The 16,384-nt window shown below is 43.8% G+C and overlaps 1 protein-coding gene and 1 pseudogene across 3 annotated transcripts in view; both read left to right on the top strand.

Moving 5' to 3' along the window:
- Positions 1-15,361, top strand: part of LOC147056172 (class I histocompatibility antigen, F10 alpha chain-like) — a 33,449-nt gene extending 18,088 nt beyond the window's left edge. Inside the window, exon 5 of one of the 3 annotated variants that reach the window (XM_085914731.1) lies at positions 14,405-15,361. In XM_085914731.1, the coding sequence (XP_085770857.1) occupies positions 14,405-14,586 (182 nt within the window). In that variant the 3' untranslated portion in view covers positions 14,587-15,361. Of the gene's footprint in view, positions 1-4,712; positions 5,377-14,404 lie in introns of those variants that run through there. The other 2 variants (XM_085914732.1, XM_085914734.1) reach the window with 2 other exon arrangements.
- On the top strand, positions 5,453-13,000 carry LOC147056173 (uncharacterized; annotated as a pseudogene).
- Positions 15,362-16,384: the final 1,023 nt, after the last annotated feature.

The following is a 16,384-nucleotide window of genomic DNA, read 5'->3' as shown; positions in this document are numbered from 1 at the left end:
GAATTCCTTCTACAGATGTAACTTGTAGAAGTTAATACACCTTGTTGTGTTAAGCAAATTCCAGGGAGTTTGAATGTGTGTGAATGGTAACACGTATCACTTGATATTGTATTGCATGTGACATAAGGGGAAGAAATAACACATTTCTGTGGAAGCGGAGGCAAGAATTCCTCACCAGGAAACAGGAATTACCATAGGAAGTGGCAAACATTCCAGCTTTAGAAATCCCTAAGATTTGACAGTTGGACTAAATTGATTAAAATGTGTGGCAAACATAGTGTCCCTGATAATGTGTCAGGAGATGAGAAGTATTGGTTAAATAAGTTTCTAGACAGTGTTGAATTGTTGATCAAGTGGAATAAAAAGTATGGAGTGACTGGTCACCTTAAAGTAGACCGATGGAAGAAGTTGGTTGCCAAACTTGAGGCTAGTGTGATTATGAAAAAAGGAAAGAAAAAAGAAAATGAGGAAAAAGAATTGCGATGTGCAAAATTATGGTTAAGAGGCTGAAAGCCGACGCATAGCTGGACTAAAAGCTAGAGAGGCCGGAAAGCACAGCAAATTTGGCACAATTTGTTTTTTCAGACCAGAGGACAATGAAGGACAAGGACGACTTAGACAGAGACAAAATGACGCGGCACCACATAGACTTGACGGAATGAATGAAGAAGCAGTTCAAGCACAACCTGAGCACTCCAGTCTGTATCCCACTAGAGAATTACAAGCCGCAGCTAGAGCTGAAGCTAGTGTGCCCTCACCTTATTCTCTAGTTTCTCAGCACACTAGACAAAAGACAGGACGAGTGACAGTCCAGCCGCAGGCTGTCCCAGATAAAATTACTGAACTAACACATGACGAATAGATGAGAAGGTGACGACCCAATAATGGGCAACTATCCCATGATCCTGATGAGATGCCCGAGCCACCTCATCTGGCTCCTCTCAACGTGGAGGAGCAGCGGCTCTACTCAGAGTCTCTCCCGGATGACCGAGCTTCTCACCTTATCTCTGAGAGAGAGCCAGATGAATTTGCACGTCTTTCAGTGGCGCAGCCTGCAGTTTTCATTCTGCGCAGCTTATCAGTGAACCAGGGGGCAGTGCGGGCGAAAGACACAGTCCTTGTCTTGAGAGGGGCATGTACATCCAGGAGTCAGCGAAGGGAATGGTTGTAGTGTTCAACCAATTCGGTAGCTGAAAGAAGCTTAACCGAGGCCAGCATTTGAAGGTCAGAGAGCAAAATGGCAGGGTTAATGTTTTTAAGTTTGCGAAAATGAATATTGCGTTTAGGCTGGGGGGGGCATGGGAAGGAAATGTCCATGGAAATAACACTGTGGTCGGAGACACCCAGGTCATATACTGCCAGATTATTGATGGAGGAAGAATCTGAGATGACCAGGTCTAAAGTGCGTCCCCTGGCGTGTGTGGAAGCATCAACATGCTGTGTGAGGTTGAGACAGTCCAACACATGAAGGAAATCAGCGGCCAGGGGGGAGGAGGGATTATCAATATGAATGTTCATATCACCCAGTATTATATTATCAGAAGATAGGGAGCAGAGGGAGGTGAGAAGGTCATGAAACTCAGGGATGAACGATGGGTGTGGTTTGGGCGGCCGGTAAATAAGAACAGCGTTGATCTTGGATGGAGGTTTTGATTTGAAGGCCAGATATTCAAAAGAGGACGCTTCAGGTCGAGACAGAGGAGACAGCTTGAGAGTTTTGCGGGAGATCACTGCCAGGCCGCCACCTCGGCCAATGCAGCGAGCTCTCTGCAGGTAACTGTAACCAGGGGGACAGGCTTCGTTTAATGATGAAAAAACCTGAGGTTGGTGCCAGGTCTCAGTGAGCCACATCAGGCCAATGTCTTTATCAAGAATGTGATCGTGGACCAAGCTTGATTTATTTGACAGAGACTGAGCATTAAAATGTTCAAGTTCTCTCCATGATGCTCCAGATCCAAGCTGCACCAAGGTAGCAGGGCCGATCGCCGGAGTAATCAGCGGGGCTGGCACCGGAATAACGGGCTGGATCCATCGGCTGCACACAAGCTGGACAGGAGGAGAAAATCCACGGCAGAACTCAGCCGAGGAGACTCTCGGGTGAGGTTTGAGGTGGACAATCACACCAGCACGTTTCCCTCGTCTTCTAGAGCGCTTTCTCTGGGGGAGAGGGCATGACAGCTGGTGTTTGGTGCTGCAGGGTCCGTTGGAACGGGACTTTAGGTCGCAATCCCTCCTGGGAGAGAGAGTCGACAGTTGGCGCAGGTGTTCAGGAATGTCCGCCAGCACCGGTGTTTGGTGATCGAAAAATGGGGGATAAGGTAGCAGTGGGGATTCAAACCAAGGCCTAAGGTCGAGGAGGGTTTGGCGATCGTATATCAGCATAGCAGAAGCAAATCGGAAGGCAGAAAGCAGCAGGAGCAGGGAAAAAAGACTTAACAGCAAAGGAGCGAGGCAGACTGCTTGCCATCACGGGCGCCATCTTCCATGCTGACAATAAACAACTTATGTCTTTCTTAGGTCTGTGTAATTACTGCAGAGCGTGGGTCCCACTCAATGCGGAAATGGCTCAACCGCTAATAGAAGTAGCTCATAGACAGCCATTAGCACTCAAAGATAAAATCACGTGGACACCATAGGCAGAAGAACCATTCACAAAATTAAAAATGGCATTAGCTCAAACGACAAATGTGATCCTACCTGACTACAGCAAAAGGTTTATGCAAACAGTGGACTGTAAAGATGGGTTTATGACATCAGTACTGACTCAACAACATGGCATGAAATGGCTACCAATAGCCTTTTATTCCAAAAGACTTGACCCTGTAGCTAGAGCTTTGCCACCATGTGTGCAAGCTATCTGTGCTGCTGTGATGGCAGTAGAAGCGTCAGCAGATGCTATCTTGTTCCATCCCACAGACCTGTTTGTACCGCATGCTGTTGATGTGTTGTTGCTTCAAAGTAAAATGAACATGCTGTGTCCAGCCAGACACTTGTCTTATACAGCTCTTTTACTGTCACAGCCACACATAACCATTAAATGCTGCACTGTGTCAAATCCAGCTACTCTACTCCCTACACCAAATGATGGGATACCTCATAACTGTGTAGAGCAGGCATGTCCAAAGTCCGGCCCGCGGGCCAATTGCGGCCCGTGGTCAAATTTCATCAGGCCCGCAGCCTCTGTGATAAAATCTTTAGTATGTTGCCCGCCGACATTGTTGACCAGCGCTTTAATACACACGTACCAAAGCTATTTTATATTTATGCCGCAGAAATGTAATCTCGTGCGACCCGGCGTGATTTCACAGCGAGAACATGACTCCAGCTGTCCTGCTATGCGGAACATGCGCAAGTCAAATGCAGAAATAAACCCGTTGTAAAAAGGGTACGCGCGAACCGGCTGCGTGAACCCTGTGTGAAATGTTCATGAGGCGAAAATAATTTTGAACTCATACATACAGTTCATACAGTTTGTTCAATGTTATCGTATTTTATGTATTACTTATAACTGTTTAAAATGTTCATGAGGCGAAAATAATTTAAAACTCATGTAAATTTAAGGTATTTCATACAGTTTGTTCAATGTTATCGGACTCTTCAGATATGAATGAAAGGCAGAATTTGTGTTTTTAGAGTTGTTCACATCTGCCTGAGTGGCTTATATTTGGTTATTTTGTCATTTAAAGAAATAAAGACAATTGGGAGAATGAAATTTGTTTTATAACAGTGTTTATTTGGATGAAATTGTAGTTAAAAAAATGTCCGAAAAAACTACTGGCCCCCGGGCCCCTTCACTTTATCAAATCTGGCCCTCCTTGCAAAAAGTTTGGACACCCCTGGTGTAGAGGAAACTGAACAACTGCAGCTTCCCAGAGCAGATTTATCAGACATACCACTCACCACAGGTGGAACGTGGTTTGTAGATAAGTCTTGCTCAAAAACACCCCAGGGCAAAACGCAGACGGGTTATGCTGTAGTGGCAAACCCAGATACAGTAATAGAGGCAGTAACTCTTCCTTCACATTTCTCAGCCCAAGCAGCTGAAATCATTGCACTGACCAACTCTAGCAGATGAACAAGACCTAACTGTATACACAGACAGCCAGTATGCATTTTCAACAGTTTTTTACTTTGCAAAACAATGGGAAAGGCGTGGAATGATAACTTCAACAGGAAAGCAAATAACACATGCACAATTTCTAATCCAGCTCCTCCAGGCAGTAATGTTGCCCACGAACCTTGCAATTTGCAAATGTGAGGCACACACACGGAGGAAAGACTCGGTGTCACTGGGCAATGCCTTAGCAGATAGGACACCAAAGGAAGCTGCTCTGGGCAGGTACGGAACCTCAGACCTGTTTCTGAGATTGCCTTCAGAAAAAGAGGAACTGATAAATACACAGATCTTACATGATATGCAACATTCAGTTTGCTGAAAAATTCAGTGCGCTCGGCACTGAGTTTAGCCGGCGGTTTGGCGATTTTGATGTCCAGAAACTTAGATTTGAACTGCTTAGTAATCCCTTTGCAGTTGATGTGGAAAAAGCACCAACCAACCTCCAAATGGAGCTGATTGAACTCCAGTGTGATGAAATGCTGAAGTCAAAGTTTGATGCTGTTGGGGCCGCTCAGTTTCCACAGTTCATCCCTGACACGATGCCTCAGCTTCACACTGAAGTTGCTCAATTACTCTCCTTTTTTCCTCAATGAAGATGACGAAAACTTCTCACTGGAGACGTCTGACTGACGAACACCTTTGACGGTTTGCTCAGCTCAAACCCTAAGTCCCGACATTGATGAACTGTCATCCAAGAAAAGATGCCAGGTATCTGGCTTGGCTGCATCAGAGTAGATCAGTGTGTCGCAAAATGAGCAGTAAATACATTTTCGATGCAGTTTTTCTTGCTACTCCAAGGCCTGAATGGTTGATTTATTCATAGTTATGTTATTTTATTTTCAAATTTATTAGCCTGTGTAGAAGCTAATTTTGACATTTACCTCAGAAGGCTGCAAACAGAAAGGAGGCATTCAATTTTTATTTACATTTTTTTTAATATGCATTGATATGTTTAATTATTATTATTATTATTATTACTATTATTATTATTACTATTATTGTTAGTGTTATTATCAACTTGATTTTGCACGCCTGCACTTTTAAGTTATATAAGCCTTGATTGTTCAATATTCATTGTAAAATCAAAACTTGTTTGATTCCATATTAAAAGGTTCATTTGTTCAACCTTGGCCCGCGGCTTTGTTCAATTTAAAATTTTGTCCCACTGTGAATTTGAGTTTGACACCCCTGCTCTAGGCCCTGATCAGGGTGAAGTCTGGCTACAAAGGGTGTGTCAATTTTAGTTTGGCATCAGTCTCAAACCGGTGAAGAATCCAGAACCCTGGCCATTTTGCTCCCTAAGGGTTCAGTTGGCTTTGCGGAGCTGAACAGAAAATGGCACTCAGAGGAGTGCTTGTCTGTGCTGTGGCTGTATCATGCTTGCCATTGACATGGAATGTCCAGGATCCCAAAGGGGAAAGTGGAACTTCCGCTCGAATCAAGAGAATGACGGCCGAACTGTTGACAAAGTATATAAAACTAAACCCAGATATACCACATGCAGACAACATGTTGTACCAGTATGCGTCATGCGTATGCAATGTTGGCCAAAACATACAATCAAACTGAATGTTATGTATGTTCCACAATGCCACGATCTAGTCAACAGCCCGTTCTATATGCCCGACCCATGCCGGAAAAAAAATGGATGGTGTTTCGCAATATTAAGGGCTTCTGGCTTTAATCCCCTCAAAGAACTGAAACAGTCAGGAATTACTGAGGCACAACTGGCCGCCCATCCCTGTTACAACATCTCTAGGGCATTCACGATAGTGTCAAAGAGTTCTGTTGTCACACCCGCACCAGTGGCTCTAGAAGTGAGTAAAACCATCTCACATCGCCTGTGTTTCCGACGAAGACGTGTTGATGGAATAAAGGTGGGAAATACAAGACGCTGCATCTCCACTGCAATCCTTGAACCTACCAACGAGACCTCGATGAATACCACAGTAGCCATCAGACAAATCCTAGCAGGAGGCGAAAATCCCCACTCTTACCATCGAAGGGAGATAATGGCTCTGTGGTCGCTGAGGCTACGCAGTCCTTCCAGGACAATTGGAACACTGGACAAAGGTGGCACTCAGTCTTTTCCCATGGGTGGGTGTTGCTAAGAATATTCTCCGAATAGAAACTATGGACTACAGGTTGAAGACCTTTGCCAATTTTACTCTACAAGCCCTTACAGGTTACCAGACGGAGCTGCAAGCTCTGAGACTAATGGCACAACAGTCCCGAATGGATTTAGACCTCCTGACTGCAGAGAGAGGAGGCGTCTGTGAGATAATTGGTACTTCCTGTTGTTCCTCCATCCCAGGTGAAAATGACACATCGAGTATGCTCTACAACTCTGGTCGGCAAATAGGGGCCCGCAGGCCAATTTTGGCCCGCCATCTATTCTGTCTGGCCCGCGAGATGACGTTAATATGATGTATTAAAAAAAATAAAAAAAATATTTTTTTTCAACGCCATATTTTTTTAAAAGCAAATAAGGGCATACATTTGATGGGGTTGTTATATGCCATACAACAATCCCATCAAATTCTAAACATTTATTGAGGTATGATAGTCCTTCGTGACAACAACAGGTGGAAAATCCTGTTTCAATTATCCATGACGCACAGATCGGAACGGTATTGACACACAAGTGCGCGCAATCTTATGCAAAAAAAAACAACAACAAAGTGTCCTGTCTCCCTCTTTCAGTGGGAAAGGTAAAAAGTAGTCTATATTTTGTTAAATTAACAACATAACAAGATCTGTTCAAATGGAATTAAATTATATCCATTTTAAAAGTAAGTTGATGTTTATTTTAATATACTAATTAATAATTTAAATAGTAGGGGACACCCCCCAAAAAAGCAATGGCCCGCGATGCCATTGGCTGAATTTTCTTTGGCCCGCGTCCAAAAGTATTTGCTGACCCCTGCTCTACAAGGTCTTCGAAACCTCCATAGGGCTATGTCCCAGGATGAATCTCCTGATAAAATTATCCATCCCTTTTGGTGGTTGTTTGACGGTGATTGGAAGCAACCTGTCTTGAAAGTTAGTTTTTTTAATTGCCATATTACTATTTCTCTGTGTTTTTACATCAGGCATCATGCCTTGTATTCGCCACATGGTGATCATGTTGTCATCAGCATTTGCTGTCCAGAATGTCGTGTTGGTCCAGCGTGAACAAGATGACCATGACCAACTTGCGTAATTTGATGCCTACCCTGTTTGATTTTTTTCTCTTTGATGATCCTGCACGAAATACATTCTATTATGACGAACACGGCCAAAGCCAGAGCTATAGTTCTGAATGTAGTACTCTATATAGTATATAGAATCTCTTTGTGTGTCTGTACTCTAGAATGTAAACGTTCATACTTTATCAAAGTCAAAGTCTGCTTTATTGTCAATTTCTTCACGTTAAGACACACAAAGAGATCGAAATTACGTTTCCCACCATCCCACGGTAACTAGACACATGACACAATACATACAAGCAAATAGCACAGAGTAAAACCGAATAGTTGAGCGATGAATAAGTAATAAGCAAATAACCTAAATAAATAATTTGACAAATAAGGGTGGTTCGGTTGCGCACTGGGTAGCACGTCCGCCTCACAGTTAGGAGGGTGCGGGTTCGATTCCACCTCTGGCCCTACCTGTGTGGAGTTTGCAAATAAATTTGCCCCGAAGTGCGACTTATACTCCGGTGCGACTTATATATGTTTTCTTTCACTTTACTGTGCATTTTATGGCTGGTGCGACTTATACTCTGGAGCGACTTATAGTACAAAAATTACAGTAACTATATTGTAGCGTTAACAAAGTACCAGGAAAAACGTGGGTTTATATAACAACAATATTATTAAACCATCTGTGTCACTCCAAATCATTAAATCGATCGACCAAATTTCTCGTCCTTTATGTCAACAACGCCGCGCGTGCGCCGCACCGATCTAGTATCTTACTATATTGTAGCGTTAACAAAGTACCAGGAAGGACGTGGGTTTGGTAAACGACTCTTTATTTAACAAAACAAGAGTTCAACGAGCCAACAACTACTGAACTGTAACGATAAAAACATATACAAGTTGCTACAAGAAATAAAATATATCAAATAACTATAACATAAATAATACGTTTTTCAAACCTAAATTACAGCAATCCCTTGCTACATCGCGGTTCGTTTACCGCGGTTTTACCACATCCCAAATTTTTGAATTTCAAAAATTAAAACAAAAATTCACATATAATAATAATAATAATAATAATAATAATAGTAATAATCATACAGTTTATTTGTAAGGCGCCTTTCAAGGCACTCAAGGACGCCGTTCAAAGATAAAATAACATACACAATCAAATATAAAAACAGTATAAAAGTAAGGAAACATTTGCAGCATAATGGGGGGGTTCAAGTATATGCTTGCTTAAAAAGGTGGGTTTTTAGGTGGGATGCAAACTGTAGAATGGAGTCGATGTTTTGAATGTCAGGGGGGATAGAGTTCCAGAGACGAGGGGCAGAGCAGGTGAAGGCTCTAGCTCCCATAGTGGACAGACGGAATGGGGGGACGGTGAGGGTAATAGAAGATGCAGACCTAAGAGACCGGGTGGGAATGTTAATGTGGAGGAGGTCAGTCAGGTATGACGGGGCGAGGTTATGGATGGCCTGAAATGTGTAGAGGAGGATTTTATAGTTAATGCGGTGTTTTATAGGAAGCCAGTGAAGTTGGAGCAGAACAGGAGTGATGTGATGATGGACAGGCGTTCTGGCGATGATGCGGGCAGCAGCATTTTGAACCAATTGGAGTTGAACCAGTTTATGGAGGAGTTTTTAAGGGAGGCCAACAAGGATGGAGTTGCAATAATCCAGACGGGAGGTAACGAGGGAGTGGACCAGGTTAGCAGTGCTGTTCGGAGTGACCGATGGACGGAGGCTGTTGATGTTACGGATGTGGAAGTAGGACGAACGGATGACGTTATTGATGTGGGTGCAAAATGATAGGGTGCTGTCAAGGATGACACCCAGACTCTTAGCCTGAGGGGAGGGGGAAACCAAGAAGTTGTCTATGGTGAGCATAAGACGGGGTTGTTTGTTGAGGGACGATTTGGAACCAATGAGGACTACCTCAGATTTGTCACAGTTGAGTTTGAGGTGAACCAGGATTTAATTTCTTGAAGGCATGCAGTGAGGAAGGAGGGTGGGAAAGTGTAGGGGGGATTGGAAGAGACGTAGAGCTGGGTGTCGTCCGCGTAGCAATGAAGGTTGATGTTGTGTTTTCGGAAAATCGAACCAAGCGGAAGGAGGTAAATGGTCAATAAAATTGGACCAAGGACAAAGCCCTGGGGAACACCAGAGGACAGGGGGGAGGGATGTGAAGTAAATGATTTTAACTGAACAAATTGCGAGCGGCCGGAGAGATATGAATGGAACCACTGCAGGGTTGTGTCTGACAGTCCGATAGAAGCTAGCCAGTCAAGGAGGATAGAGTGAGAGATGGTGTCGAAGGCTGCGCTTAAGTCAAGGAGAATGAGAATGGATAAAAGACCAGAGTCCACTGCAAGACGAAGATCGTTTGCAATTTTAATAAGGGCTGTCTCTGTACTGTGACGGGGACGGAAACCGGATTGGAACTGTTCATATAAATTACTAGAGAGGTGAGTGTGGATTTGTGATGCGACAACCTTTTCGAGTATTTTGGAGAGAAACGGCAGGTTAGAGATGAGGCGAAGGTTACTGAGGGTGTTTGGGTCTGAGCCGCGTTTCTTAAGGGTTGGTGTAACAGCGGCAGATTTGAAAGGTAAAGGGACAGAGCCAGAGGTGAGGGAAGAATGAATGATGGCAGTGATCAGGGGCAGCAGAGAAGGGAGAGAGGCTATGACCAAGGAGGAAGGCATGGGGTCAAGAATACATGTAGATGGCTTTGAATTCCGTATGAAATTAGAAAGGTCAGAAGCAGAGGGAAGTTGGAAGCAGGAAAGAGAGGGGGGGTTTGGATGGGGAAAGAAAGGAAATGGATGGCTAGACGAGTGAGGGATCCGTTGCTGGTGGATGGAGGCTATTTTATTGCCAAAAAAGGATTCAGGGTGTTACAGTAGTCGGAAGAGTAAAAATGTGCGGGGAGGGAGTCACGGGGGCGGGTTGAATCATGCCGAACAGAGCTCTGGTGTTCCCCGCACCGGCTGTAATTTTCTCCGCAAAATATTGTGATCTGGCGGAGGAAATTGCATCCTTATTTTGGAAAATGTGCGTGTGAAATAACTGTTTGTGGATAATGACACCAGTTTTCCTAGAAAGACGCTCCAGCTGTCGTCCTTTAGCTTTCAGTTGGCGCAAATGATGAGAGAACCAGGGAGCAGAGTGGGTAAAGAAAACAGTCCGGGTTTTGAGGGGGGCAAATAAGTTCAGCAAAGTTTGGAGTCCATTGTTATAATTAAAATCCAGTTGATCCGGGGTGTATGGGAGGGTGGTCGTGGGTAGACATTCAATGGCTGTTGTGAAATCTGCTAAATTTATGTTTTTGATGTCACGGAAGGATATAACACGGGGCAGTTTGATTTTGGACAATGTGAGCTTAAGATTAAAAGAAACAAGTGATCAGAGAAGCCTGTTCCCAGATCAACAGCAGAGCAGTTAAAAGGAGTGACACCAGAGCAGCAGACCAGATCTAAAACATGGCCTTTAGTGTGGGTGGGAAAGTCGATGTGCTGCTTAAGTCCAAAACTGTCCAGGCAAAAAATAAAATCCGTAGTAGGAGTGCTGTTGGTGTTGTCCATGTGAATATTTAAATCACCCAGCAGAATGATGTTGGGTGAGAGTAAGCAGATGTGGGTGAGAAATGTGGTGAAATCATTAAAAAAAATTCTTATTTGGTTTGGGTGGACGGTAGATATTAACTAAAATAAATGGTGTGGGACCATTCAGCTTTAAAGCCACAGATTCGAAGGAACTGGACTCCGGCACTAAAACAGCTTCATTTAATTGAGAAAAGTCATCAGGATGTTGCCAAGTTGTCTGTTAAACACAAAAGGTCATACTTGTAGTCGAGGAGAAGGTCCTGTAGCAGTTGACCCTTGCTCGTGAGGGAACGGATGTTGAGTAGTCCCATTTTGACGTCACAGATTGGAATTTAAAAAATTTGCTGACCTAGCTAGGCTAGCTAATACGCCATAATTGACCTTCCTTTTTGTGTTTTTCGGTGGATGGCGGCGAGTGGAGGATCAGATGGTGTTTATGGAAGTAGAGTCGTCGATGTAGTAGTTGCGTCCAGAGCCACAATGAATATATCTGCGATGGTGAAGTCGAGCAATGTTCGGGAAACACTGCAGCACAGGTGGGGGAGCATACTGGCAGCGCCGCAGTTGGAGAACCTCCGTCTTCGTGTACTGGAACATGAATGATGCTGGATAGATCATGGCGGACAGGATAGTCCACCAGAGCATGAAACTCACAGCAAGGTTGTTGGAAGCTTGGTGCAGGGGCAGGAAAACGCTCATCAGGGCCGGCAAAACAGCGGCCAGGCGTAAAGCAACACACAAATGTCCGGAGAGCAGCGGCTGTAATTCGCGCCAGTGTTCACTCACAACATCCGGGGGATAACAGTAGTTACTGAATAAAACATCCATCCATTTTCTATACCGCTTGACCCCAAATATATGTCGCTCCTGAGTATAAGTCACCCACCCACCCAAACTATGAAAAAAAACGTGATTTATAGTCTGAAAATTACGGTATATAACATATTTCCCAACAGATTGAGCCTCGATGATATACCGCAGGGGTGTCAAACTATTTTTTTTTGTGGGCCGAATTGTAGTCATAGCTTCTTTCAGAGGGCCATTATCAAACCAAATAAATGTATGAGCACCTCATATTATATACAGTAAAAGCTACAAAGCAAACTGACAAATAACTCATTTTCAAATCAGACGAGTAAAAACTGGTCAAATATAAAAAAATAAGGCTTATATTATTAAAAGTGAAGACAATTTGCAACTCTAGTCGTGACACGAATTTGATGCACAATTTGTCTTCGTGGGCCACATAAAATTATGTGGCGGGCCGTATCTGGCCGCTGGGCCTTGAGTTTGACGCCTGTGGGCTTGGGTTTTAAGGATAAAAAAACTATATTAATTGAGCACAAAATACATAAAGCTCAAATGTCATAATTATATTCATGGCTCCTGGTCTTTTGTTGTGCAAAGAACATGGGAGGGGGAACGTTGATAGTATCAAGCAGCAAGCAAACAAAAAAAAACCCTCATCCGTCTTAAATTAAACGTGTAACACTGTAACAACTAGTTCATTTGTCTTTCAACTTTGAACTGTCAATGTCAGCATGACTCAACAAGAATGGACGCAATCATTTTCACTTCAGCGTCTTTCGAATTCTAATGATAAAAATTGATATTTTCAGAGGGGGTCACATTTAAAGGGGTGCTATGCTTCGGTAATCCCAAACCAAATGAACCTCTATGAATCACTTACACAAAGTTGACAGTAGGGAGGAATGTTTCACTTCTCAGAGCAGCCCACTCAATAGCTTCAGATAAAAACCTCAAGAGTTCTCATAAGAGCTGTGCGAAACCTGAGATTTTTTGATCAATACCAAGTAAAGACTGGCGCCAGCATCGCTGATAGTGTTAATGATATCAAGTACTCATATCCACTCATATCTATGGTCACCCATAGCTCGTGACCGTAGGTGAGGGTAGGAGCGAAGATCGACCGGTAAATCGAGAGCTTTGCCATTTGGCTCAGCTCTTTCTTCACCATGACGGACCGGTACAGAGTCCGCATTACTGCCCACGCTGCACCGATCCGCCTGTCGATCTCGCGCTCCATCCTGCCCTCACTCGTGAACAAGACCCCAAGATACTTGAACTCCTCCACTTGGGGCAGGGTCTCATCCCCGATCCGGAGAGGGCATTCCACCCTTTTCCGACCGAGGACCATGGACTCGGATTTGGAGGTGCTGACCCTCATCCCGACCGCTTCACACTCTGCTGCGAACCGCTCCAGTGAGAGCTGTAGATCACGGCCTGAAGAAGCCAACAGCACCACGTCATCTGCAAAAAGCAGTGACGCGATGCTGAGGTCCCCAAACCTCAACGCCTCGGCTGCGCCCAGAAATTCTGTCCATAAAAATTATGAACAGAATCGGTGACAAAGGGCAGCCTTGGCGAAGTCCAACCCTCACTGGGAACGAATCCGACTTACTGTCGGAAATGCGGACCAGACTCTGGCATCGGTGATACAGGGACCGAACCGCCCTTATGAGTTGGCTCGGCACCCCGTACTCCCGAAGCATCCCCCACAGAACCTCCCGAGCGACACGGTCAAACGCATTCTCCAAGTCCACAAAACACATGTGGACTGGTTGGGCGAACTCCCATGCACACTCGAGGATCCTGCCGAGGGTGTAGAGCTGCTCCACTCTTCCACGATCAGGGCGAAAGCCACACTGCTCCTCCTGAATCCGAGGCTCGACCTCCCGACGGATCCTCCTCTCCAGCACCCCTGAATAGACCTTACCAGGGAGGCTGAGGATTGTGATTCCCCTGTAATTGGAGCACACCCTCCGATCCCCCTTCTTAAAGAGGGGAACCACCACCCCAGTCTGCCAATCCAGAGGCACCGTCCCCGATGTCCACGCAATGCTGTAGAGGCGTTTTTCAGATATTACACATTTAATTTAGAGCGATGATGTCACCGTATTTCGTCGCGAATTTCAAGCTCCTGGTATGCTCCTGATGCAGGATGAATCCGAGGTAAATATGTTCTTAGCCTTTTATTTTTCTTTTGAGCTTACAGAAAACTTTCACTGCGGGAAATGGCTTTTAGTACGAGGATATTTCTGTAATTATGTTTTTATCGTGCTCATTGATTTATTTTCTTATTATCAATAAGCCTATATAATAATTGTTTTCAATTACATCTGACGTGAAAAAGGTTCACCGCAACCTAAATACCTGGTGAGTCTATGTCTGTTCCAAAACATTAATTAATGCAACAAGTAATACATGTATGTGAAGTCGATGACAGCCAGAAAAAGAAATTATCAGGTTTTTAACTATTGAGCCAGTTGCATCAACACTTAATATTAGGTGAGATTTCTTTAAGCTATTGTACACATGCATTTGTGTTTGACTGCAATAGTGACAGAAAAACTGGTCAAGTCCAATGTATTTGATGCTGTCACTGTGAGGTGCACTGTATTTCAACATCTGCAATGAGAAAATGGGATTTTTGTCACCTAATGCTAAATCATTTTTCTCTTGCTTTGCCTTGCGCAGGGTGGCCAAATTTGGCAGGTGGCTTGGCTCAGAGTCTCCGAAGTCCATCAGTTTATTTGCCTGTGATGCTCGCCATACATGTGGTTCCATCCTGCCCTCACAAAGTTCCTTGGCTACCTGCACACGCAACTGTCCAGATAGAAACTGCTTTGAGCTACCAGAGTGTAGGGCACTGTTCTTAATGAAACAGTTCAATATTATTGAGCTGTTAATTTCTGGCCCTCCGCCACACTTAATGTTGAGAAGGCCATGACACTTTGCAGTATCCTCTGATTTCAATATAATTATTTGAGACCAATGGATAGACCTTGGCTCTTTTAAAAACAAATGTGCAAGGAATTTTTACTGTTTTCCAGATTTGTTCATTTATGATGTGGGTCCACGTGGCAGGCTTCAAAATTGTATATTCTCTTTTTTGGGTTCAACAGTTCTTATCTTTGAATTCAGCCTTTTCCGGAATAAATTCCCTCCACTTGTCAAAAAGAATATGAAGCTGAAATTTTGTGTTTTTAATTCTATATTGTATGAACTCGGTTATTTTTTGACACATTTTACTTACATTGGTCGATGGTCACTTCCCAGAAAATAACGCTTTCTGTCACTCACTGTTATTAAATCTTTGGAGATAGTTGTGCATTTGTCGCTTGAAAAAGTTGCACGTCTTTGTTTTTCGCCACCCTGTTGCCATATGTCTTACCGGCCTGCAGAGGTCACTTTGCATGGTAATTAGTTGGATAATACATGTGTAAGAATTGAGGAGTTATCAGGATGTCAAGTGAAAAATTGTTCGAATAAAATACATTACAGGGGGTGAATGAAGATGCATGATTTTAATCATGAAAAATTGCAATGGGATAAACAAATGGTTGATTAACGATCTATGGCGCAAGCATTTGACATCTCTAGAAAATAAATTAATATTAAATAAATGACAAATGGAATGATTTACTGAGCGCAAACTAAATTTTTTGTGACACAATCGGTACCATTTTGGGTCCATTTGGAGTTAAATGGGGGCTGAGTGACGTCATCCCTATAAATTAAATGTGTAATATCTGCAAAACCGTAGCAGCACAAGCAAACGTTTTTGCAGCACAAACCACAAACGAACGGTACCATTTTGGGTCCATTTGGAGAAAAATGGGGGGCTGGGTGACGTCACCGCTATAAAATAAATGTCTAATTATTAGGTGTCAAACGTACGGCCCGCCAAAGGGTTCAGTCTTTGCCCGGGGGATAAACCTGCATTATTTAAAAAAAAAGAATGAACTTCATTTTCTTTCGAATCAGCAGTTCCTATATTGTCCGCTAGGGCGCTGCGGCGGAACTAACAGCAGAGTGAAGCACTGATTGGTTCTATCCCTTTACCCGCTTTTTCTGTTGACGCTGGCACCCTCATCAGCGAAATGTCACTGTCAAAAAAGAGAAAAGTGGACACAGAGTGTCGGATTTTTCAGGAAAAATGGACCTCTTCCTATATGTTCACGGAGGTGAATGGGAAACCTGTGTGCCTGGTGTGCATGCAGCAAGTTTCGGTGCTTAAGGAATACAATATTCGGCGCCACTATGAAACTCAGCATGGTGAGAAATGCAACAGCTTGCACGGAGAAATGAGAAAACAGAAGGTAAATGAAATGTTGGTGAGTCTGAAGAAACAGCAATCTGTTTTCACCCGGAGCCGAGAGGCCAGTGATGCTGCGGTGAAAGCCAGCTATCTAATTGCTAGCCAAATAGCATTAGCATTAAAGCCGTACTGCGAGGGGGAGTTCGTCAAAAACTGCATGCTGAAGGCTGCCGAAATTGTGTGTCCTGAGAAGAGACAAGCTTTTGCCAATATTAGCTTGACGAGAAATACCGTGGCAGACAAAATTTCGGAACTATCGACAGATTTGGACAGCCAACTGAAACGCAAAGTGGAGTCATTTCTGGCATTTTCTGTTGCAATTGATGAGAGTACTGATATTACAGACGTCGCTCAAC

This window comes from Syngnathus leptorhynchus, chromosome 6, assembly GCF_054491065.1.
Source record: "Syngnathus leptorhynchus isolate UIUO chromosome 6, UIUO_Slep, whole genome shotgun sequence".
NCBI classification, from domain to species: Eukaryota; Metazoa; Chordata; class Actinopteri; order Syngnathiformes; family Syngnathidae; genus Syngnathus; species Syngnathus leptorhynchus.
The sequence above is the reverse complement of the archived record's forward strand: the minus strand, read 5'-3'. Positions and strand labels throughout refer to the sequence as shown.